The sequence below is a fragment of the Lineus longissimus genome, chromosome 19, assembly GCF_910592395.1.
Source record: "Lineus longissimus chromosome 19, tnLinLong1.2, whole genome shotgun sequence".
In the NCBI taxonomy this organism is placed as follows: Eukaryota; Metazoa; Nemertea; class Pilidiophora; order Heteronemertea; family Lineidae; genus Lineus; species Lineus longissimus.
Window position 1 is genome coordinate 5,812,058 of NC_088326.1, and position 26,454 is coordinate 5,838,511.

General features: G+C 40.5%; 2 protein-coding genes across 2 annotated transcripts in view; one reads left to right on the forward strand and one right to left on the reverse strand.

Annotated features, from left to right (window-relative positions):
* LOC135502846 (ionotropic receptor 25a-like) overlaps positions 1 to 26,454 on the reverse strand; it is a 91,566-nt gene that overhangs the window by 42,563 nt on the left and 22,549 nt on the right. The window lies entirely within an intron of this gene.
* Positions 12,304 to 14,441, forward strand: LOC135503377 (uncharacterized). Its single transcript, XM_064796936.1, has 5 exons — positions 12,304 to 12,803; positions 13,154 to 13,239; positions 13,452 to 13,562; positions 13,871 to 13,966; positions 14,238 to 14,441. The coding sequence occupies exons 1-5, from the start codon at positions 12,374 to 12,376 to the stop codon at positions 14,439 to 14,441; spliced, it is 927 nt and encodes a 308-aa protein (XP_064653006.1). The 5' UTR covers positions 12,304 to 12,373.

Consider the following 26,454-nt stretch of genomic DNA (forward strand, 5'->3'; position numbering starts at 1 on the left):
AGGCCCTAGAATTCCTCAAGAAAACCACACATCCTAGAAACTTCGATTCTGTTTTCTCCCACGTAGGCCTAGGGAGTCTAAATCAAAAAAGAGGGTTGTAGAAAAACAGAGGATGAGCTCCTCGTTTTTCTTCGGAATTTCGTGACTACTATCATTGCCTGAATATCACTTTGCTTTACTAATGCAAGCATTTGTAGATTTTTCTTCAGAGTTTCAAAAAGGACTTTTTTTGTTTTGGGGGGGTTTGGATCAATCTAAAAGGTGCTTCAGTTTTATGAGACAACCTGTATAAACGGTCGGCGAGTGGCCTTACCATTTACGTCATTCCACATGCGCACTCATCGACCAGTAGGCCCACAACACTTCGAAGCAATAGGGCTGCGGTAATAAGTGGTTTAGCGCAACCGTGACAGCTCGGCTGAGCCATCACAAGGGCCAGCGAAGTCACTCATTGGTTACCTCTGGTGAATAGACTCGAGAGAAGAGGCCGGGCCTTGAATATCCCGAAGTGGTGTTATTTTCATGAAACTACAGTATGTGTTGCTATACTTTAAGCCTCAAATTATAGTTCTTGGATTGGCAAAGGAGGAATTAAGAAGTTGCTGATACCATACAAAGTATGTGTTTTTGGTAAATCGCAAAAACAAGGGACTATTTTTCAAACATTGATTTTGTATTCGTCAGCTTGGGGGTTTGGTCATTTTGGCTAAAGAGCAGGATGTAGAGGTACAGTCCTACAGAAAGTAAATGTCCACGGTTTTTTTAATATCACAGAGATGAATAAGTTAATTGAATGTGGTTATCAGCAGAGAATGGTATATCTAGTTCGTCATGTATATTGAGTTCGTCATTATATATATATGTATATGTTGTATTTGGACCCAATTAATCCTGTCTCTTCATCATGTAACAGGCAATTTTTAAAATGTCCAAAAAGTAACTTTTTTATTTTATTTTATGTTCGGTCTTTTTCACAATGTATAAGTTGAACTACGATGCAACAAAGGTTTTTTGCTTTCATTACTAGAAAATTCCTACTAAATTCTTTCATTTTGAAGATTAGTTTTTGCTCGCTACTATACAGGTGATTGTTTTTGCAGACATCTGGTGACCTTTGAGAACAACCCTCATGGTCAGCAATATGCAGTCAGTCAGGGTCTTTAAGGCTAACTCAGCTCATACATGAAGGATTGGGGGTCTTTATCAAAGGTTATGGAAGAGATTGAAAAAATAGCATAAATATTCTAAGCAAAAATGTGCATCTGTCATGACTATCGAACACACTATATGGAATTGCCATTGCCAAAAAATGATTGTCATAAAGCACAGTTCATGGGCTCATTTGAATTTTTGAAAAGGCACAGGAAATAAAACAAGTGATTTTTTGACCTTTTTTAAAAATATTTGTAACATAGCGAAGGGATGGAATTAGGTGCATCCAAGTACAACAGATATATGAACTAAATAAACCATACTCATGTAAGTTTATTGATAAGTCATTCATACTAGTTAAATATTTGTACTAACACTGACCGCAGTTATTGACCCTCGCATGGAGAGGGTTTCACTCCCGTTTGGACTCCTGATAAACCACGGCCCCAACATCCGCTATAACGGCCGGCTGCACTAACAACTGCTTAGTTTGTTCCAAATTGAGCAGGGTATTTCTTAACTAGATACGGCAGTACATGGTTTCTGAAGCTACTTGTTGAGGGGAGAGTTTTCATTTTCACCCCAGAAATCGGCCAGTGTCCGAAATATCTGTGTTTAAAGGAATGGGCGGCTTTTTACTGCAGTATACTTGTTCTTCTTCTGGTTCATGATCATCAGTAAACCATTTTTCTGAACGTGTTTGATGCTTTTCCAATTTTGTTTCAGCCCTCAGATAGTAGAAAAACGCGTTATCGTTTCGTTATTTTTAGTACGCACAAGTCCTGGCGCGGAAGGCTTTTCCCGCCACGTGAGTGCACGCCGAGTTCGGAGTTCAAGTCAGCCGCTACTACGACGCAACGACATTTCCATTATCGTCGCAGTAACGGGGTAATCAAGCACCATCAGCGTGACGTCTGAAAATACGGTATCTACACAAAGTCGTCACAGGGTAAATCGATGGCTCCAGGAAGCACTTTACTACGGCATCGTTCCACATGGAAAGGATCGACGCATGGAGAGCCAACTCGAGTCAAATCGGATTCAACATCAGAAAAGCGTGATCATTCAGTTTCGATTTTTTTCCCCTTTTTCTGTGCAATTTGTTGAAGGCCATTACTTACATGTATGTAGGACAGGAGGTGATTGTGCATCTGACAGCTGCGTAATATTGCCCTTGATAATGCCATTGGTCCTTTAGGGAGAGGGAAACACATCATATCCTCATGCATCCGTTTTCGGCCATGGCGATTCGGGTGAATTTACAAAAACTGCGAACTATGCAGACATTTTTGGCGGAAGCAGCCACCAAAATCAGCATGAAAATGTTGATCTTATTTATTAGATGAATACTAACATTCAATTCCATAAGTATCAAGTTATTCCGCAATATTATCAAGCACTTGGAAAATTCCGAACATGCATGATGAAATAAATAGTCAGATTTTTTCTGAAACTATTTTTACATCGGCCGCGGTGGGGAGAAGACCATACATGACGAATATTATAAATATGACACCGATATTTCCTATGCGGAATTCAGGCCATTTCTGCCCAGTTTCCGCAGATTCCACATTTTCCCCTGGGCACTAAATTGTCATGGTCTCCCTTTTCACAGGATGCGCGTATCGGTATCGAACGCATTGCGCCATTGCAGCAGTGCAAGAAGTGAATTATCCGAAGCAATCATGAATTATGTGAAAATATCCTTTGTAAATACATGTTTGGTTATACTCAAGATAACTATTAGACTATGTTTTTTTTGTTTTTTATTGACACATTTAAACCTGTTTAAATGGTATTTTTTCATCTTGACTTTTCTTGATAGTTTGCATTCGTGCACCAGTTAACCGAGATTCGCGGAGGACCAACAGAACGACAGATATACTAATAATCATACAGAGAAGTTACAAGCATTGTCAAATTACAGGGTGCCCCAAATAATCGTAGTAAATAACCTCGGCAATAAAATCATGAATAACAAGTTCAAGCCAGTTGGTCCAGTGGTAAGTGAATTTGTGATCTAACTAATTTCGTAGTCAATACGACATATGTCCTTGACCAACTTTGATTCAACTTTAATTTGCCAAATTGACCAGCTTATGTAGTGCAGACCTGATTGGCAAATGCCGATCGAGCTTCTTCACCGGCAAACCTTTAAGAAGCGTATCGGCAAGCAACAAGTTATTTTCCTTGTTATTGCTCGCAGAAATATAAGCAGGTGATTGACAAATCATCCCAGTATGAACAAGAGAACGACTGATATAATATTGGGAGATATTCCACCGTGGCGTATATCCGTATAGGCGTGGCACAGCAAACTACTTGCAAGGAGAAAAAATTGTAACGAAATTCTCTCGAAATATTCGATTAGAAATACAGTAGGCGACGAAGTTTAGGGCTGAATCGCACACAATGAGTACCAAGCCGATCTTTCTGCCGTAGTTGTGAAATAAACTGTCATCTTCGAACTTGACACCAGCTATACTCATCAGGCGATCAAGAATAGGTAAGGTCTCACATATTGTGAATAAACCTACCAACGCGATGATGGTGACGGTGGCCTGGGTTTGGCTCTTTTCTGCATGGTCCCGGTTTTCCGCCATTTTTAGTCGCCGATGCATCGATTTTCTTACGGAGATGATGAGGATAATGTTCATTGAGTAAATAAGGACCATTGGCGTGAAATATAGTCCCACCATGTAGGTTATTGTGTCAAGTAACTGCGAAATTTTTCGCCAAGACACGATCTTTTCAGTTAGACCGGTACACGGGTTGATTCCGACGGTTAGAAAACCGTACCAGTAGCGCGGGCCATAGCATGCAAGAGACAAGCAACCAATTCCGACTGCTATCTTGCCTAGCTTGCTCTCGTCGCAATACCTTCTTGCCCAGAGTGGAAACACAATGTTTACAAATCTCTCTGACGTGATCAGGACAACCAGCCAGTTCCGGTTCATGAGAGAGGCGTAATACAGTGGAGTTGTCGTGAAAGATATCACTGATCCAATACGGCTGTCAGGCCTCGCGAAAAGTTCGATCCTGTTTGTGAAATACACGATCATGTGACGTATGAAAAAATATATGGAACAAATGGTCAAAAATATTAGATCGCATACGGCAAGGACCCTCAGAAGGAAAACTGATGTCTTGGCGACATTTTGCATCGTACGTAGAATGACCAGGTTTAAGATGTTCAGAAACATTCCTATGAGAACGACGGGCGTGATTGCGCATGTGTACATATAGAAAACATCGGCGTACACGCTCTTGTAGATACATTCTCCTTGGAGGAGACGGCTCTCTGTCACTACAGTCTTGAAACTGACTTGTGACAACGCTGTGTGAGCCATCTTGGGCATTTCAGTTGTTATGACATCGTTGTTAAAAATATATATTTATATTTGCTTGTACATATCACATTTCATGTTTAAAATAGCGTTGCACAAGAATAAAGGAGTGACTACATGATGATATGAGACATGTACTATAAGAATAACATTCAAAGTTAAAGTGCTGAACAGAGACCCTTATTTTGAGATTACTTTGGAACGGTGATAAAGACTAGATATTTTGAACAGAAGAACTTAAATACCATATGGTACAAATGTATAATGGCAATATAATCTGTTAACTATTTTATTTACCATCTATAAATATAATGGCTCGGAATCGTTTTGGATCACCCTGTATATTTCAAATATACCAATGTCTCAATATTTTAGGTTCCTGTACCACTTCATCAGTGAGCGAGTCTCACATTTTCAGCTTTCAGTAGCTCAAGCTGATAATGCGAAGACGCTGTACAATAGAGCCATCGTCTCATTGCATTTATATGCCCTGCAGGCTACATGGTTGTACATCTCCTCATATTGCATACCATCTTGATCAACAAGGTGTCACGGAGAAAGCGGGCGCCGCTGTCTCGACATAAATTTGTACTGGGTCTGATGCACGTGTGCCGAACGACCTTGGTGAGTGGATGGATCAGCAGCAGCTTGCCAAAGTGCATTGTGATGATCAGTAAACGATTGCAAGAGGATGATGAGTCGTTTATCTTTTGGCTAACTTGCGTTATGATTCAAATAACGGCCGACGTAAACTATTAAGCATCGTTGGATGATTCAAGCCAAATTGTAGAAATATTCCCTTAATGCAAGAGAAGCATGCTATATTCCTAGAAGACTTTGAAGCCCAGGAAAGAGTTCCCACTATTTGACCACGTCAACATATGCTCTGCTTGATTTTTGTTGTCTTTGCACAAAATAGTCACGTCATCGAATTAAGTTCTCGAATGCATCAGCCAATGCATTAACATTTAATAGTCACTGTGTCGCCAACTGGTAGTGAGTGATTCCCTGACCTTCAAGAAGGTCCAGAAAAGAATGCGAGGACTGGTATTGGTATGATTGTCGCCAACATCTATTAGACGATTAGTGTACAGTAGAACCTCTCTAGTAAGGACACCCTTGGGACTGAAAAGTACTGTCCTTAATAAAGAGGTGTCCTGATCAGAGAGGTAAAATTGAATGGTAACAACCAATTTGGTACCAAAACCAGTGTCCTTAATATAGTGGGTGTCCTTATTAGAGAGGTGTCCGCTAAGGGAGGTTCTACTATACTTTATATTTGCAACTTGGAGTCTCCGTTTGGCATTCATTTACAATGTAAACGCTCCGCATCGTCTCACCTGGATATCGTGAGCAGAAATGAAACGGCCAGGGACCATTGTGCTCACCGAATATATATTTTGGTGGTTAGGAATTAATCCTGGTTAAGAAGCATGCTACATGTATAGTATAGGTCAAACCAAAGTCGGGATGATATGTGATTTATCCCTGCTTGGTACCTACCATAAAAATATCATCGAAAACAAGTCACTAAAAAGCGTGGTATTGCACTTTTTACCTTTTTTAGTTATGGCCTCATGTTCGCCAAGTCGAGAATCAGATCAGACCGCAATTCAGCGTCAGAGGGAACATGACGTAGGGAGTCATGTGTACCAAATTTCAAGTTCATAACTTTAGCGGTTAAGAAACGTGCCATAGTCACACTCAATTGGCAAATTCAATCCATTTGAACTCTGTAACCTTGAAAATTAGATCACATCAAAAACCCGTACGATTTGTGATGTATCCTTGTAACCTACCACAAAAGTTTATCGCACACTTTTTAGGTTTCCACTGGTGGCCAAGATTAGGAATCAGATCGGACCAAATTTCAGTGTCAGATAGAGGTTACATGACATAGAGAGTCATATGTACTAGATTTTAAGTTCACAACTTTAGCGGTTAAGAAACGTACCATAGTTACACTGAAACAGCTAATGTACGCCATTTGACCTCTGTGACCTGGGTCAAATCGAAAACCGGTAAAATATGTGATGCATCCTTACTCGGAGTATCCACCATAAAAACATAATCAAAAACAAGTCACGTATAAGCGAGATATTGCACTTTTTACCTTTTTTAGTTTTGGCCCCCTGGTGGCCAAGTCGAGAATCAGATCAGACCGAAATTCATTGTCAGATGTTATAAGCCGTAGGAAATCATGCGTACCAAATTTCAAGTTCATAGTTTTTTCGGTTAAGAAACGTGCCATAGTTACACGCAAACAGCCAATTTACGCCATTTGACCTGGGACGTCATGTGTACAAAGTTTCAAGTTTATAGCTCTAGCGGTTAAGAATCTTGCCACTGTTTTCGAAACAAGATACAGACAATGACGACGACGACGGACACAGCGGTGTGTGTATAGACTTCCTTACGGTGAGCCAAAAATACGCTGCACAATGAAGCTAATAATCGCATGCAAAACACATTTATTCGTTACAGTTTATTGCATCTTGTCATATTTCAATCTTGGGTGACGAAGAGCAATGGTAACAGCTCAGTTGCATGCTAACTTATCGGCGGTGAATATCAGTTCTAAAGTCCCCTCCTTTCACCGCCGATAACTCCCGCCAGGTAATTTGTCGGACGCACCATCATAAACGGGTGGCCAATCAAATTTCTCGACACATAGTAATTGAATGACAGCCTGAATTTATAGTGCAAACCGGGTAGTTGTAAATCGAGAAACACAGAAACGAAACCAGAAACGCAGAAACGCAGGAACGAAACACAGAAACGAAAATGCAACGGGTTTTCATAAAAGTTTGAATTGTGGCGCAGGCATAGGCGGCACCTCGATTCTTTCCATGATCACGTCGTTGTTATCGTCGTTAAAGTAAACTCTGAGTGGATGACTCCATCAGGGGCACGAAGGGGTGCAGTCTTCTTGAGATGATGGTGTAGAGCTTTAGTAGGTTCGATTCCTACAGCCTGTTGTTTCAAATGGTGGTGTAGTGCAATGTCTTGGTGGTTCAGTGTTCGTTCATGGGTTCAATTCTTAGAGTCTGTCTTTAGAGATCTGGTTTACGATAATGAGGTTCAAGGGATCGCCTTCATTAACATATGCAAAGTAGGGTCGAAGTTCAGCCTAGAGATAGTGGTGTCGTGTTTTGGTCATGGGTTCGATTCCTACCCTTGAGATTGTGGTGTGGTACTTTGGTTTTTAAGCCCGTCTGCGGTGCTTTTGTGTCGGGTGTTTGCTTTTGTCATGGGTAGTTATAGACTCCCTGTGCAGCCCATCGCGTCATCCTATTTGGTCTCCTTATAAAACTGCCAGAAAGAGCGGGTTCAATTTCTTGTTGGAGCAGCTCGCGATTTTGGGAAATCCGGAAAAAAACATTTTTAGGGAGGTTTACTCATTTGCATAATGTATGAACTTCGGAGCGCCGCTATTGCTGCCTTGCGGAGGCTAGAAGCGACATTGGAAAATGAGCACCTTTTTCTATTCCGACTGAGTACCTGTTTTTGTTACAACCGCTTTCGCGGCAACAACCATGGCAATAGGAGTGGCGGTTCCTGCGTTTCTGTGTTTCGTTCCTGCGTTTCTGTGTTTCTGTGTTTCTGTGTTTCTTACTTTACAACTACCCTTGCCAACCTCCGGATTAGGTTACCCTTCTCCTATACAACACGCACTGTGCATTTGGGTCAGGTCAGCATCCCTGGAACCGTTACTCGATCATTGAACACCTGGTCTTCAATTATGATGGCTTTCAGTGCGTGTCTCGTGCGACAATCACGAGTGAGTGTAATGTTAGTGTTGTCGCGACATAGGACGCGTGTGAAAGGAAGGTAATGCAGGGAGACTACCGATAAAGTAACGGCCGATCAGGGGGGAGTTATCGGCGGTAAAGAATGGATATACGCACAACGACGTTGGATTGGCATGCGCAGTTGCACGTTCTATACGTGGTGTGAATATTGCCTTGCCACTATTATATGATGAGTATATCTCTCACTCGTTTTCCAACAACTTTAGATGAGCAACACAGTTTGTTGACGTATCACATGGTATCTGGTCATCTGACTGCTAAGAACACAAACACGTATCTTATCCATTATAACTTCTGTTTGTTTGAAAGATGAAAATTAAAGTGAACTAAGGATATGTTAAATAGTTAATTGAACTGGAGGAAGACGGGCTGGACGGCGGAACGGCGGTACAACGAATAGTTGGCAAATGTCTCCTGCCTGCGTCTCTTGCGTGAGAGCTCTAGCCGGTAAGCTACGTACTGCAACCGCCCTTGGAGCCAGAAGGTTGATTATAGGGGTCCCAGTGTAAACCATAATCTATAATTTGAAATAACTTTAGATTTTCGTTTACATGACAAAGGCAGCTATCATATATTATAGGAAGTTAGTACTTCGCTATAAACAGGATTTTTTCTATTTACCATCCTCTTGTTCCTTGCCCATCGTGAAATAGTGTCTATCGGCTTGACGACAATTATAGGCATTTGAAGTTTTTGTAGTCTTGCTATGCTCATGTCGGTCTCAGCATGGTAAACCATTCGAAGAAGCTGACACAATAAGCGTGTATCCTTATTACATCTCACTATAACACACATTCCACATCTCTTAAATGACTTTTGCCTAATCAATGCCCATCTTTGTGCGCTGTGTGCTTAATTACTCGACACACTGAGACCTGTTGACACTTGATAAATGTACGGTGGGCGGGAAAGGACATGGTCGGTTTTTTTCTTAAGTGACGACATTGATCTTTTATCTGAGACGCCTGACATAGTAACCCAGGCGCCTGACCTACTAACTCAAACGACTGACTTACGATGGCATCCATCTTGAACTCACCAGCCTCTTTTTCGTAAGCCAGGCGCCTGAGATAAATGTCGTCATTAAATTTAAAGAAATCGCCATGTCCTTTCCCAGCCACCGTAGATAGTTATGAGTATATAGACATCTACACTACAGCGCCAATAAACTAAGAGTTCTATTTCAAAACAGACAATATCAATTTCATTGAAAAATAATTGTCTTGACTCGCAAAAATATGCCGCTGCGAATATGTCTATCGTTTGAAAACCGCGAAAATGTTCTGTTCTTCAGTGCAATAGCCCATGATCAAGTCAAAATTATCAAAGCCAGAGTCAATATAGCTTTTATAACTAATCACCTTATAGATTAGAATTTCAAGTCAATATAACGACGAAAATAACATAGAATTATATCCAAAAAAATCGCCGGATCGAATTGTCATCAGCGCATATCAAAGTAATTGCATGTCAGATGATGAGGTTGGAAATGCGACAATCTGACTCCGTTCGACATTCTGATGTTGTTACCATAAACATTATAAAAGCTAAATAAAGTGTCTGAATTCTATCCGGATAATGATTCACGTGCTTTTTGTTTGTTCATTTTTATTCGGACTTATATAATACGTCAGTTGTTTGGCTCGCGGCAACGCCGATAGGTCAAATGTATGTCTTGTAGGTAAGCAAGTAAGTTAAAGTTGTATTGCTCGATCCCATATAAAAAACAACATAATACACAGCGTAGGACAATACTTATCATGTTAAGACTGGTGAAACCGGTACACAGATATACTAAACGATACTAGTACGATATGCAGGTGCGCATCTTGTTGGATAATTAGGTACGTGTATAACACTGGTTCATCGTGTCAGCAAAGCTAATTAACATACCGGTATTCTATAATCGATGTTTTATCTAAACCTAATTTGAGATTGTTTAGACATGATAAAAACAACAAAGACAGTTTCAATCAGCAAACCGTTTCAATACGATTATTACCTGTAGCTTTGAAAACAAGCGCTGAAAATGACGAGGGATGGTGTATCGCGTGATTCGAACTTACTGGCAATATCTGTTGTCTTAACCTGCTCAGCAGCATAGACTTGTACAATGACCAGAATCTTCCATTCGTTTTAAAGCTTTTCGTTAAAAAAGAAATTGAGATCATTTGCGTTTCACATCAACCTCAACTTTTAAAATTAGCTCTATAAATGGCCCCTATTTTTTAACAAAAGAGATAAAGCCTCACTTGTGGCGTATAAGGCATGATAATACAAAACCGATTAAATATTCTGTAGTTGTCAAAAACCAGCTAGAAAACGATGCACCAAACAATCTTGATAGTTAAAGCAACTCATTGGATTTTGGTATGACGCCAAGACAGTACGGCCGCTGGAAAGGAATCAGGTAATTGTTTTATGGATTAATCTCGGAATTCGGACCTTTTATCGCAGGATTCTTTTTAACAAACCCTTGGAGTTCTATAACCAGACCGAAAACGTCAGAAAATCCAAAAAGATAAAAAGTTAGAATTCCGAGATACACTGGTAAAAAGCAATGTCATGATGTCCTTTCCAGCCATGGCAACGATAATTTGAGTATATAATATGTACTTTTTAAACCAGTTTTCAAAGCCAAGTAATGAATAGTATAAAAAATATCTGATTCGAAGATTGTTTACCGAAGTGTATCAACGACGACGGGACCAAAACATCAAAAATGTATGGATTGCCTCTCAGTTTCAAATGGAATTGTCAAAGCTATGCATGGCAGTTTAAGTTACCAAATGCCAGTGGCATGCGAATCAGCCGCAACCCCAGGACATTATAATATCATCCATTTACAGTCTATACGACTCGATTCATCAATGATACTCTTTCAGCAGAATAATTCTGCGCCTTGGGCTCCGATCTCACGTTGTCATTCAATATCATATCAAAGGTATTTTGAGATCATAATCAAAACAAATCGACAGTCGATTAATACAGCCTTTCCCAGTAAAAAGGCATCTCAAAGCATGGCTTTACATTGATTCGCTGGTTTTCGTTTCGCCCACATGCTTCCTCGATAGATTGCTATTTTTCATATGTGACCCACTCTGGTCAAATGAGGCTGATGGGTAAAAGTATTTGAAAATGAGTTATTGTTACTGGCTTATTTGGCAAAAAGTTATATTTACAATGATGTCTGATACATAAGGAACTCCTGAGGACAGGCTGAGATATGGACTTCAGAATATATTAAGTGTCAGTCCATGATACCACCATGCAGAATCATGCAAATGGTGGCAAGGTGGGGGGTCAACAGATCTAGTTGTAATTTCTACCGCAGACCTGTCCTAGGGTACTATGAAGGCTGGTGGATTGGTTTCGAAAATAACCCCACAGTTTTGGGGTACGGCTGTTAACCATTTCCTATTCATTTTCCTTTTAAAAAAACATGCATTATCCCTCAAAATAGGCTAAGTCTTTTGTCAATTTTCGTGCATCAAACAGAATTATCACTAACACCGCCTATTGAAATTGAAAGTACATGATCTGAACTACGTTTTCATGCCTTTTGTTTTGCCCCAGGTACATTTAATGACAGGTACAGTACGTCCCAAAAACAATGCAATCTCAAATTTCAGTAAAAAGGCAATTTTAACTCTCCTTTAGCTCCAACACTGCAGTTTTTTAGGTGATGCCACTTCCAGGTAAGGAAGTCAGAATGCTGTTTTTTAATTTGCAAAAGAAAAAGATCCGGCCGCCCTTACGGTTTTCCGGTGAGGGGGTCGAGTCGCGCCCTTCTCACTGGTGCCCATTTTTTGCCCATTCCCTCAGATAACTGACGAAATACACATGCTTTCCAAATGAAATTACATTTTTAGATGTTAGTGAACCCCCCTCTCCCTTGCCCCTCCCACACACTCCCTCAAACAACCTAGAGGCCTTTATTACCCCTGTGGAGGCTTAGCGGTCTAGGCGGAAACGAACTCCAGCAACGACAACAACAACAACAGTTACAGTTACAATGCATTGTGTACATGCACGTGTACATTGTGTGATAGTCTATTGAAAATGGAACCTGAAAAATCACAGTTGAAATGTGGATTTGCTGTCATATCCAAGGATATCGAGTGTGGTACTGACGCTTCATACCCCAATGACAAGAGTGTGATCCCCTTGAAACAATGTAAGAAGGACGTGCACTCCCATTTGATGCGTTGGATGTCCTCCAGGAAAGCCAGTCAAGTCAAAAGTGAATGGGAGCTCATAGCACTTCGTGCTGGCGTGTTTGATATGAGTTCTCCAGTTCTGGACACCACAATATGCCCGAACCACCGATACAAGTTGAGTTTATCATGGAATCAGCAAAGGAGATGCCAGCACCCACTTCATCAACCCTCTAAAACAAGTCGGAAGCCCAGAAAAGATGGTGGTTCAGTTCATCGAGTGATGTCTCGGGAAATATACATCAAGTGGGGAGTTTTTGTCCCAGTTGGCTCAGGTAAGGGATCAGTCTCAAAATCACTGAAGTAGAAAAGAAGCAGTAGGCCTGTAATGATACCCACTCTGACTAAACCTAACTTTGGTGCAAAACCAACTGAGTGATAACGATTTACCACTTCACTTGTGTTCTTCCTAGAAAGTTGATTGGAGCCTTGGCTTAATGATCAGGAAGTCCCAGTTATGATTCCCTGCCAGTGCCACTGGAGGTGATGCTTCACTGCCGTACAAAATCAGCATGGCCGGTCGCATTATCAAAACAAGTCTATCATCATCATCATGTCCTCACACTATTATATTGCACATCAGTCATCATATTATCATTACCCCCATAATCTGGTGCCTTTTCAGCTCTGTGTAAAGGATGTGAGGCTAAACATCGAGTATCTGTGGCAAATGTAGAACCAGAAGTAGAACCAGCACCCATGGATACAGAGGTGAGTTGAATGAAAAAAAAGGGGAGAAGATTCAGGGCAAGCCAAAGTGCATATTGGTTAATTCTGCCTGCAGCGACTGACTTACATGTAAGAAGGTCACTGATGAGAGAGGAGGGACTAAGCTGAAAACCTTGATGCCATTCTGGCTCCCATCTCCTTGGCAATGAGGGATTCTAAGCTAAACCTGATTCTCCATCAATATCTTTTTTCAGTCCGCTGTTGCCTCTTCCTCTGTTCAACCAGCCGACGCCTTAGAAAACCCAGCAGACGGGACAGAAGGGCAATCTCTCAAGTCAGATATACATGTAAATGTAGGCCATGAGGTAAGTGTTCAGTCATCGCATGGTTAATGAAGTTTTTTACTGCAAGCATTTCGAGCTGATTTGACTGGACCACCAAGTACTATACAGGGTGGCCTGAAACTGAAAATTGGTTAGGTACACATCCCAATACTCACAGCCAGCCGAACGAAAAGCGGAAATCAACAAAAGATGATGCTGGTACGCAAGAGCAGCGAAAACCGGTGCAAAAAATGTCGATTTGTTCTATCTTTGTCCGCGAGAGGCGCTGCATTTCTGAGTTTGTTATATATCATACACATACTTGCCAAATACTATGCTGATATTTTCAGGGAGGAGTTGGAGATGTTCAGTATCCAATTAAGATTCAATCAGCAAGTGGTGGTGAAGGTGATGGATCTTCCTCTGAAACAGATTTGCTTATCAAGGTGAGATATGAACTACTGAGAGCACAGTCTGATAGGGTGGTAAAATTATCCTTTCTGCTTCTAAAGTTTCGTGACCACTTTACGAGATGAGGTGTGTCACTTTTTACGTAATTGGTAAATGAACAGTATCAGAAGCTCTGTTAATGAGAACTTCATAGTGCATGATTGCCATTTGAAGACCTATGTTGACTCTTTGCAGAGAGGCCACCCTCTATACAGCGGCCTTTCCAAAAAATATTATCTTATAAAATGTATTATCTGTTTTTTTCAGGGTCGCCACTTTTTACCAGGGAATGGTGGCTCGAGCCCTAGCACAGAGACCACTAGTGGGAATAATGATGCTCGTGATATACTAGACATCACGTGGGCCCCAACCCCAGCGCCAAAGAATTTTGAGCTTGCCACACTGAATAGGTTTCTGCAGCAGGGAGGATGTGCACCAGTAGAAGGCCAGCTCCAAACTGCAATTGGTTAAAAAATGATTTTATAGCGATATCTTGGGATAAATTTGAACTTTGGCTTTCAGTAAACAATTGTAAATGCCAAGATAGATTTTTAATGTCAGTATACTTAGTAGCGCTTATGTCAGTTTTGAACAACCAAGCCTGCTACTGGAAAGTGGGACTCTCTCCTGATACTATCCTGCACTTGGGCCTGACATGTAGTACCGTAAATGAGGTGTTACTAGTATTGGTCCCTCCCTAGTAGTGGTTAGTAGTGGTTTGGCTATTGTCTGCAAAATAGCCTTTTTGCTATGTATCATTATATTAGCTTGTAAATAAATCACCCATTTGTAAAAAAAAGTGTCCCTGCTTCTTAGGTGGCAGCACTGTCCTCTGCAGACAGGTACAAGTGTAGCATGTGGAAAGTTGTGATCTCTCCTAAGGGACTGGACAGTACCGTAACTCAGTTCATGAAAAACTTCTCCATTCCAGTACATGTATATGTACAATTTAGCCAATGCTAGAGCAACTCCAGGAGAACATTTCACCGCCAACCAAGGAGATAAAAACTTCCAATAGCAGTACTCTGACGGTGCAGCCAACTGCAGGGTTGTCCTCATCAAACAGTAATTACAGTAGGAACTGCACCTTTGGTCAATTGGCTCCTTAGCAATGGAAGGTGTTACTAGTATGTGAAATGAGCACTTCTGCAAGGTTCTTAGGAACAGGATGATCCCTGCATGGGTTGATAAAGATGTATTAGTAGGTCATACCACATGCCCTTCAGGTGCCTTAGCCATGGGGGGGGGGGGGGGGTCCAACCCTTACAACATGCTCTGGCAGCATGACACAGGCTAATGAATGGGTCAACATTAGCATCCTCACCAACAGGGGGGTTTCTTTAGGTTTTCGGACTGTAAGAAGGCCTACATGTAGCTTATTCAATTACGTTGCCATCAGGTAGGCCAAGGCCGAAATGTTATTTGAAATTCAAATCAGCATTTCAGGACCTATGGGGCCCAATTCCCCAAAGGGCTTTCATCAAGGGCAAATTTGTAGTGATGAGCTTGTTCTTTTTTGGGGGGAAAAATGCAAGTGGAGTTATTTACCGGTAGGCCTACTTAAAATAGGTTAGTAGGCCTAGGCATGGGGGGGGGGGGATGATCATGGTGGTTGACAGTAACTACTAATCCTCATGGCCAGCACCAAGCATAAATTATGTGTTCATTATGCATTTATTTTATAATTCATCAAGTGTACAAAAGGTGGCAGCACTAGCCAATGAGTGTCATTTTGGTGGAAAATAGCACTTTTTCCTTGGTTTATCCTGGGAAAACAGTAAAAGCGGCCGGAAATTTTATTTCTGATTTTGAAAGTAGGTATCATTACCTTTATCATGTGCAAGCCACAGCATTCAAAGACCTGCAGTGTTGGAGATATGAGCGTCGATAGAGAGCTCTTCCTAAGCACTACCCCTAGGTATGCATAATTACTAGGCCTAGCACGACCAAAGTATGAAGTGTTACTCAATGACCTGTTGCAGAATGGAAGATCTCATCAAATACTTCCATCATACAAAGGGGGAAAATCCAGCTATTTTTTTTAGTCTCTGCAGGAGTGCCCAACATTGACCCAAAAATACACAAAAAATAGGGGGAAAAAAGCTAAAACAAGCCCCCTAACTAGGCCTGCCCCCAACTCGGTTGCTAGTGATTTTTGAGAGTCATCAATTGCTGTGTAATGATGTCTTAGTGGAAGGATCTTGCATACCTAATCTCGTTAAAAACGGTTGACCCCCACCTTGCCACCCTCTGCATGGTGGTATCATGGACTGACACTTAATCTCTAAAGTAAAATGGTGAGAGAACCTTGTCCAAACATAGGTTATTTATGGACAAGCATTTGAAGGAGCAACTTATTTGCTGTATTTCATGGCTTTAGTGGCCTCGAAACACCTCCAGACATAGTTGAAATGACTTTCAAAAAAACTTCTTCCCTTTTTCACGTTTTCTCCCTTTGCTCTATAAGTGACTTCCGCCTCCTTTGGCCAGAGTGGGTCACATATTTTTTTTACCCCAGAACGTTGTTAATGAACCATACCAGATCAAGGACCATCGGAAAAAAGTATATACCATGTGTGTTGATTAAAGAAGAAAGCACTCAAAGCACAGCTAGGCATGCTGCCAGAAAATCACATTTGACTATCCCCGAGATGACATATCGACTCGACATGTAAGCCCGCTTAGCATGCCAACTCTCGTTTACCAACAGCCAGTTGCATTGTACTGAGAAGAAACCATGAATACGTGGGATCAATAGTGGCAGAGTGGTTATGGAGTGCCGGGCTTACGACCGGGAGGTGGTAGGTATACTCGGACGGATCAGCACTCTTTCATCTTTGTGTTCTTAGGCTCTTAACCCTACTTGCTTCTCTCTAGCCAGGAGTAAATGGGTACCAGTCTTGCATGGGAAGTTGCCTGCGATAGACCAGCATCCTATCCAGAGGGAGTAATACTCCTTATCACTTAATGCTTAATGCTACGGAAACCGGGATAAGCTCCGGCAGGATGACCAGCCGACTTTAAGTTTAACCCAGGCGTACTGACAGCTGGATTATCAGCTTGTATGCACCAACATACACCAACATACGGGCAGAGACCTGTATTCATCCACGACCGGAAGTCACATAGAGCTTATCAAAATGTCAAGTTGTGGTAAATACATGGCTGGGATGGACCAAAGTGGAATTAATTCTCAATCTGTGGTTGATTCTTAATCTACAGAGTCAGGCCATCACAGAAATATGCTTTTTGATAATATATTTAAGAAAATGTGGTCTCACTGGTCAGTTTAGAACTTGTACTTTGACAGGGCCATATCAATGCGCCAGTGACGTTTTGATGGACATGGTGTACGGAAATCTTTTTTTCTCAGGCAATCGGTATTGGAATTTTTTAAAACTTTATTATGCTATTGGCAAAGGGTTCTTCTTGACACATATAAAATTTTGTGCAGATTGATTGGTCCAATGATTACTTTTTTTACCAAAACCTATGCACAACAATGTACACGTAATGTACACATGTTTTAATAGAGGACTCTGGCCATACACCAAAGGTAAAAATGTAAACTGACATGGGTACTGCGTACTCAAATGATCTTTTTGCGGGCATTATGCTCTAAAATCATCTTCTAAAATCTACTTAATAATAAACACCTAAACGGAAAGAATTTAAAATACCAAAGCCTCGATTAACTCGGCGCGGCTTTACTTCAAATGAGCTTTTCCGTTTTATTCCTTTCCAAATAAAGGTAAGGATTGTCAAACATAGAATACCTGTTTTTAAATATAATCAAACTTGATCATACCATTCAAACGTGATGCGAAATACCACAGATTAGACCGGGGAAGCATTAGCTCAACATAAAAAAAATGTTTAAATTCCAAATGTCATGTCAGTGGAACTACCGTTAATAATTTATTTATTGTGCAGGAGATAATCTACTCAGGATGACGTTAATGTCTCCGTACACAAACTGCATAGAATGCACTGCAGAGCTCGTTAATATCACCTCACAATAATGACGTCATGGCAAGATGGCTAACTGGCGAGAACACGGCTACCATATATATATCCTCCGGAAAAAGACGACACCGATGCTATATGAGTTGCATTAAAGCACTAGGATTACCAATCTCCGAATAAGAGTCAACCTAGCATTTACTTCGGAGCAGTAGCTAGCCAATCTGGGTCAGAGTCAGTATACGATGCAAGTACCGCAAAGCAACCATTACCAATGTCGAGACAAGTTTGTTTATAATGGCGTGCTGAGATTTAACGCATCTCGTGCGTGCTGAAAATAACAAACATCATGTTTTTCTGCTTTCAACATGTTCAAGGGTTTTTTAGAACAAAAGTTGAAAAGTCGAAAACTTTTGAATAACTAACTGCCTTATGATTAATGGAACAGCAACTTTTGCAATGAAATCAGAGAGCGGCTTACAATGGAATCTACATTTTTGGTTAAAAAGGGAGGTTATGTTGATAAGAAGCAAGATGAGGACCGGTCAATTACTACTAACCCCCAAAGGTAATTAAATTGAGTTTGCTGATAAATGAACTTGTGCTATTCGCGTTGACCGATTCGCGCTGAGCCTGTGTGTTCTTCCGTTTTTTTGCATTGCGTTTTTATGCCACACAGATTGTTCATCGACAACTCCTTGTGCTGATTTTTGGGGAATGGTCCGATCCCAGGTGGGTTTTTTCCAGGCTCTTTATGGTTTTGTTAGCTTTCATCGTCAAGTTCTCATGCTGATTTCTCGAAAACTTTGTAACCTCGATCCCAAGTAGATTTTTCCATTGTTGAATATATGTCAATAAGTCAAATTTCAAACGGTTTTGATATACATGTGACGTGTGTAATGATTTCAACTATATTCCGTGATGATGTTATTCTTGCCGTTGTCGTCAGGGTCAAGTGACATTTCAATACCGGTTGCAATGAAATTCTGAAACATATTGGAAACCGCGCAGGTGTTTTGCCTCCTTGGGACACGGGATACGGATGCGGATAATGTCGTAAACAGTACGTTTTTAGATTTCTTTAGATTTTTGTTTTTTTTAACAATATCCTTTAATACACTCTTAAACTATTTTAGTAAAACAACTAATTTGGTAGTTGTTACTGCACCAACTGTGAAATTAGAAAAAAAGCTAACAATCAATTAGTTGTTCCAACTATAAAAGTACATGCAGTAAAAACTACCATTAAGATGGTTAAGAATTACTATTTTGATATTTAAACTAATTTCACAGTCGGTGGAATAGCAACTAGCAGAGTAGTACAATACAACTATTAGATAGTTATGATAACTCTTTAATATCAAGAGCGTAGAGAGGGCAATTAGTGTCTGTCAGTGTCGTATGATCGAATTGGTGGCGCCGCCTGTTTTTTAACAAGTTATAAGTCAAACCAAAAACGTCGGAAGATCTATCAAATAAAATTCCCTTTAATTAAGAATGGTTTCGTTTTTAACAACTGATTTTGACCGGCTAATGCTCACTCAATTTGTTAAACAAAACTAAGGTGTAAAACACGGAGATAGAGGACTACCGGGAGAATCACAATCCTGATCAACTCCGGGGCTCAGTAGACTATTAAATCTGCTATAGGATCTGTGTACATTTTGTGTACATACATTTTCGTGATTTAAAAAAAAAATCGACGCTTCGATTTTCATCAAACTTTGCAGAAATGTAGTCCTATATCGTGTCAATGTGAATTTTAGAAAATGTCAATGATAACAAATTGTTTTATAAGCTTTTTCGTGAGACCTGCGAGAATATGACACGATGCGGGGCCGTGTTTACTGTCTGTGAGATAAGATCTTTCCGACCCCGTAAAATCTAGAAAAAGGAGTTCGTATTTCAAAAGCGACCTGAATCATGTTAGTTGATATCATTCAAAATCAAAAAAGACTAAAATGATGTTTGCAAACCAAATAACTAACATTCCAGGCAGTATTTAGGCATGACAGGGCCTTTTTTTAAATTTCATCACATTTGTCCCATGGTACTACTGAACAGTTAATAGTGATCCCAGCCCTCCGGGCATTATACGTGCCAAATCCAGGTTTCAAGTCATCTCGTATTCCTGAATTCCGATTCCCTCGATCATGCGTCCAGGGAAACAGCGCTTCCTTGAGGCTTCCTTGAGGCTTCCTTGAAGTTCTGATTCAACTAATGCATTCGTATCTGGGGATTTCGGTGGACACGATCGATGAAGTTTCACATTGAAGGTACCGATAGGCACAATTTGTGAAAAGCTTTTTTTTGTTTATGCTTGCTTTACGATATTTTGCTTCGTCACGCCGCCCAAATAGAGAGGTACAGTTTAGTTGGTAAAACCTGGACACAGATTTTGGACGCTGGACGCTAAGTGTTGCAACTTTGGATCGCATCACCTGCATTAAATAAATCTCGCCTCCAGTTATATGAATTGAAGTAGGCCTTATTGAATTGACGGAACGGACTCGACTGGAACGGTTTTGGACTTTTAGTGCACAGCGGGATCGATTACCAGGTGGGCCGCTGGAGCATTAAACCTGGTGTTATGACTGTGGTAGGTGGTGGGGCTGACCTTAGGGCATTTATCACAGAGTGGAACCGAAGAATCCAGCCTTGAATAAATCTCAAGTGTCACATAGCAGTTGACCCGAACGGGTCAGCGTGATGAACGCGTTGGTCACCCAACGTGTACAGGAATTAAAAAATCCAAGTGAGTCGAACCTCAACAAAACACTGCACCACTAGCCAGCAACAATGTGTAAGACATTGCTCAGCTCATCAACAAATAGACGTGTTCAATCTATTATCAGTAAGTCGCGTTCGGATAAGTACGGTCCCATCATCAAACGCACTGAAAGTTTGATATCCTAGCTATTCCAGTCAGGTTTGTTCCGTGAAATCGATGATACTCCGTCGGGCCACTTGTGTCCCTTTGATGTCAGTGCACTATAGTCTAGACGAATACGAGACAAGACCACAATTGATTTTTTAAGCCTTTTAACAGTTAAATTGTCAATGTTTGACCGCGACGCATCAAATACTGCGTGGGGTTGCGAATCTGAAATTTTGATATGATATTCCGGACAGTCGGGCAAGTAAATGGTGGAAATTTTTTGATAATCGACAAATTAGACAGACATTGATATTTCCACTCTTTTCAGCCAACTGGCAGAAAAATCTCAAACCACGCCCCCTATTACCAAATTAGGAAAATTCGAAATTAATTTTTTCATCAAATAATTTCTTTATATCTGTAGACTTGCCACAACAATTTTTTTTTCAATACCTCACCAAATATGTACTTGAGAGTTAAAAACATGCACTAGTCTAATTGATGGGCCTTGACCCTCCAACCTATGAATATTCATTAGTGGTCTTGTCTCATACTGAGGAAGTTCATTGAAGGATGGTCGTCTCCGTTACAGTGCAAGTTATTGAAGCCAACGCTACAAACCTTGGTTGATTCTGTGTCGTTGGAAGTCTGTTCACATGTTGAGGTTACCAAATCAAATAAACGATTCATCTTGAACTGCAGGCGAGGTTCATGGAATCCAGGCAGTGCAATCCAATAATACAAAACTTAGCGTCCAGCGTCCACCGTCCAAATATGTGTCCAGGTTTTACCTACTATCAAGCAGATATATGATGCTTGAAATCAGTCCATAGCAGGCCCAGTAACTCAGAGTCCGAATGTACGCGTCAGTTAAAAACGACCATTGTGGGCCTCGAAATTTAGGATTACCAGATGACTCAGAACCTGGACTTGGCGCACAATGCCAGAGTTCAGGGTTTTGATTCTACGGAGTGGAGAACATATTATACACATTGGGCGATTTCAAAGTCAGTTTTTATATTTAGTTTTAAAACTAAATGGAACACTAAAACCCTTGATTAAACCAGCATTGAAATGAAGTGGGTTTAAGTTTCATCCTAATTCAAAGTCGGTGTTTGTTGGTTTTAGCATTATGTCCGGTTTTAGCTTAAAGCTAAGGGATGGTTTTAGTGTCAAAAACAAACACCGGGACTAAAACTAAAACTCTCCACAACACCAGAAATGAAATCAGTTCTGGTGTTAGTTTTAGCATTATCCTATTTCAAATTAGGTTTTAGTTTCACACTGAAACCAGTTGGAACAACATGTTCTGATCTTAATCCCAGCTCGGTGTTATATTTGGAAGATATTTAGTGCATTTTGTATCACCAATAAAACTAACACCTTAGGCATTAACACCAAGTGGATTTCAAAGTTGGTGTTGGTGTTAAGAAGGGAAAAAATCATGTTGTTCGTACCATTTCAAGGAGTAGTTGCTGGTATTTTGAACGCTGATGGGAATGATGATGGACATGAAAGAAGACCACCAAATTTGTATTTCTGACAAATGTTTTCAATGTTTGACAATTTTTATTTCAGGCGTCTGCTAAAATTCTTGTCAGGCAAGATCAGAAGTGGTTACAATAGGGAAACAACAGTAACAATGACAACATCATGCATGTTTGGTTTTTCCAAGGTTTTATCTCTGTCCATCTTGGTGTCAGTTTTACCTGCAGAATAAAACCTCTTCTTAGTTTCAGCCAAGGTTTTAGGTGTTTAGATAAAACCAAGTGTTGGTGTTAAACAAAAACCTCGAATTGGTCTTATCAAGACATAGGTTTTTAGGGGTAGAAATTAAGAATAAATCTGACACTAACATCCAACAATAAAACCAAAACTAACTTTGATATCACCCATTGTACAGTAAGGAGGGTTTCGCAATCAAGGCTTGCCAAACCTCCCTAATCAAGGTATGAAAAGACTGCTAATGCGGGTCTCGACCCCCCAACCAAATCATCCATTCAAAGCAATTATTGCTAGCAGAATGTCACCTGATCTTTCGCCAGTATGACTTCCTGCTTTCAGCTTACCTCCCCGTGCATTACGGTAGCGACGGAAATAGTACCTTTGGGATAGGACTGATGCTCTGATCAAAGCAATGGACGTGACATGGCTACAAATGGGTTTTCTTACATGTCATGTGTGTGCCATGGTATTTCATCATTGTTCCTTGATGTTTTGTGGAAATTCGAGTATTCCATGAAAACTAGGAGGCCTATACCTTCGCGTAAGAACTATCAGATCAGTTCTGAAGTGACTGAGATTGTTTAGGTTCTTTCTGTAGCCCAGCGAATGATGCGCCATCACTACCCTGTAAATACGACCAAACTGGAACCAAGCAAATATGAACAGATTTATATACTAAGACCCCCCCCCCCCCCCTAATCGTTTCTTATCGTAGGTGGGTGGGTGTGTTTCGTGCGTAATCCCTACATTCCGGGGCCCTGTTCACTATGTTCTATGCTCTCCGTTTTCTATGTATCCGTCTATGTTCGCCCATCACGAGAGAATACAAGATTAATGGTATTGGTAGAAATATCTCCAATTAAAAATGACAGAGATGGCGTTGGGCATTGGTTACATACATAGGCTTATATATAGCAAGTTTGAGTTATGATGAGGAAAAGGGCCAGGGCTGGTCATGGTTATAGAAGCTGGAACTAGCACATATGGGGTATTGTCAGGGTCAGAGTTATTTCATTTATTATTTGCTAGTGATGAATAGTCAGCCCTTCAAAGTTTATTTACAGAATTTTAGGCACCTGTGGAACATTGACAGCGGATTGGGCAACATAGAGCTCGAGGAATAAACGGGGCGCATAGAACCGGGGACCGTACAGGACTGAGGGAACATAGGTACGTGTCTATAGCACAGCATCGATAGGATGCTGAAACGCATTAACCAATATTGAAGATTGAGATTGGAAACTGCAGGATGCAAAGGAAAATTACAGGCCCTGATAATGCCCAATATTACGAATACATGCGCAGACTATTTGTCATCCATTCAAGGCATCTAAAGCGGTGAAGGATTATCTTCGCTGTGTGGCCTCTTGCAAAGTATTCTAATCATAATGATTTAGGATCGTTGAATATGTTTGAGCCGATAAATGATTTTGTTATCTTTGTAAATATACGGTATATATGAACAAACCCTTTTTTTGACTACATGTACACGTTTGAAAGACAGAGAATATTCACTAGTTGGAGGCTTTTTCCGACTACTTAACGGTTTCTCTAACTTTTTCCTGATTTATCCGGCTAAAGTCCGACATTGTCCGACTTTTTCCGGAAAGGTCAACATTCAAGAAAACCTGCGAAAAATACTAGAGGGCTTCCCAAAATATGACATTATGTTAAGGCCTATGTTGAATGGGGTTAATGAGGTGTGAGCTCAGAGTGACCCTGAGTGTGAATACTAATTAGCTCACTCAATAAGGTCACCTCATTTACCCAATTCAACAAAGGGCTTTAATCTTTATTGCCCTTGCCCTATATACCAGGGAAGACTTGGTATTTTTCACAGGTTTTTTAGAAATCCGACCTTTCAGGGAAAAGTTGGACAGCGTCGAACTTTTGTCGGATAAATCAGGAAAAAGTTAGAGAAACCGAAAATAGTCTCCTGCTAGTGATTATTCATTACTGTTGAGAGGTTGCTGATGACATGGATCGTTAGAATGTGCAAAACTACAAATTTCAAAGTTTCGTGAATGCATGATCGACAGGTATAAAGTTTCTTAATTTCAATGGGACGATCTTCACCTTCATCAGTCCAGAAGTCTGCCATGATTACTGTAACCATGTGACGAAATGAAATGTATTGATTGGCTATCGCAGGTGAATCGCGTCGGAAACCTTCCCCAACTTCATGACCTGAAGATCGGGCCGCATCGCAGGGGTATTCGCACTTCATGACTGACTGCGACTCGGCCTCATAAGACTGGATCAATTCAGTCTTGTAAGACTGGTTCGTGTGATCGACTGCTGACTACTGCCTACGGTAGGTCGTATATTTTTTTCCGCATTATCCCACCCGATCGGCAGAGTCTTAAGCAATCGCGTCGGGCTCGAGTCGTATAATGTGGCAAGGCCTTCAGGCCTAAGAGCGCCTGCAAATCGTGTGTCTTGGTGACCCTGGGATTGCCCGTTCAGTTTGTGTGTTTGGGGAATATTTTATACCCGCTAAAAGGAGACTGAGGTAAAACATTCTCCTGTGATGCTTTTAAGGAAGCAAAGTTCATCAACGAATATATTTTCATAACAAATATTTTTTCTTATTTTTAACTGTTTATGAGGACATCATTGCATCGCCTGTTTGGCGATCCATCTTATTTTGGTCGGTCAAGTTTTGTGCGATTTGATGATTTGCCTGGTGAAGTTAACGCTACATTACATATCCAAAGTTATTGTCCGGGAGATGTATGTGGCCTGCAGACGAGGCTCACGCAAACAAAACATTCGTTTTAACACTACTGACAAATTGAGGAGCGGTGTTAGTAATAAATGATTTTGGAAAAGTTATGAAATCCATTTCCAGGTATATCCAGAATCTACTCGGTCTATTCAAATATCCTTTTTAGTGATATTGCTATACATACTACACATAGCCCTAAAGTACATATGATTATAATGTCGAGGTCTTTAAGTGTATGTGAAAAGAGACCCTACGTATACGATGAATAGGATTCCACTTATGTTCATTTTGTTAAATTGTTGAAAAGGAAATAGAAAATACAACTTTACTTAAAAACATCATACTTTAAGCAAATCCGAGTATCAAAATCTATAGAATTAACAATAACAAGGTCTCTTATATTTGTGAAAAGTATCGAAATGCGGTATTGAGCCTATAAACTCGTCAGATCTATTATTACTCTTGCCATTGGTAGAGAAATTCTTTTGAAAACCAACGAATACATTATTGACAATTTATCCTGAAAATATGCTTTTAGTTTGCACCACAATCGTTGACAAAAGTTATCATTTATTCAGTAGCTTGATCATTTTTAAGCATGTTCATGCTACTGTCATTGATAAGTATTTGCACAGCGCCGGGGGGCCTGATATTTTTCTGAAATGCTTGTGTTGTTTTTCTGCCGCGCGAGGTTGCCGTAGGCATGTTTAGATTTTTTGTGATTGAGTCGAACGATTATCTGAGTTGACATTCTTTGACATGCTGAAGCACTGAGCGTAGTCGAGATAAAAGGTTTCTCTCATTTTCTTAATCAACGAACTTTGTTGATTCGACTGCATGTAGTAGTGAGGCATGTATCAGTAAGGAAGATACATTTCATGGCTTTAGTTCAGCCATGTTTTTAGGGCTTCTTATAAAAGTTACTTTTAACATAACTAATCTAAAGTGCACTTCATAATTATACCATAGCCAAGCCATGGTGTGTGATGTGTCGATGGCGTAAAACATACTTTGGTGATACACTGAAATATCCCTTTGAGTTAACTAAACCACACAACTAACTGTTATCCCACTGTCACGACCACTACTTGGATTTCGACAGACTCATGTCCCAGCAATTTGGCTCCTCTGAGTTACTGTCTACATCAAAGAGAGCTAACACCTTGTTCTCTGGCTAAGGTGTTTTGGTT

Excerpts from the sequence above, each read along its gene's own strand:
- LOC135503377 (XM_064796936.1), top strand. The coding sequence starts at position 12,374 with ATGGAACCTGAAAAATCACAGTTGAAATGTGGATTTGCTGTCATATCC. Across the intron at positions 13,240-13,451 it reads CAGCACCCATGGATACAGAG|TCCGCTGTTGCCTCTTCCTC; the intron begins GTGAGTTGAATG and ends ATCTTTTTTCAG. Across the intron at positions 13,563-13,870 it reads ATGTAAATGTAGGCCATGAG|GGAGGAGTTGGAGATGTTCA; the intron begins GTAAGTGTTCAG and ends TGATATTTTCAG.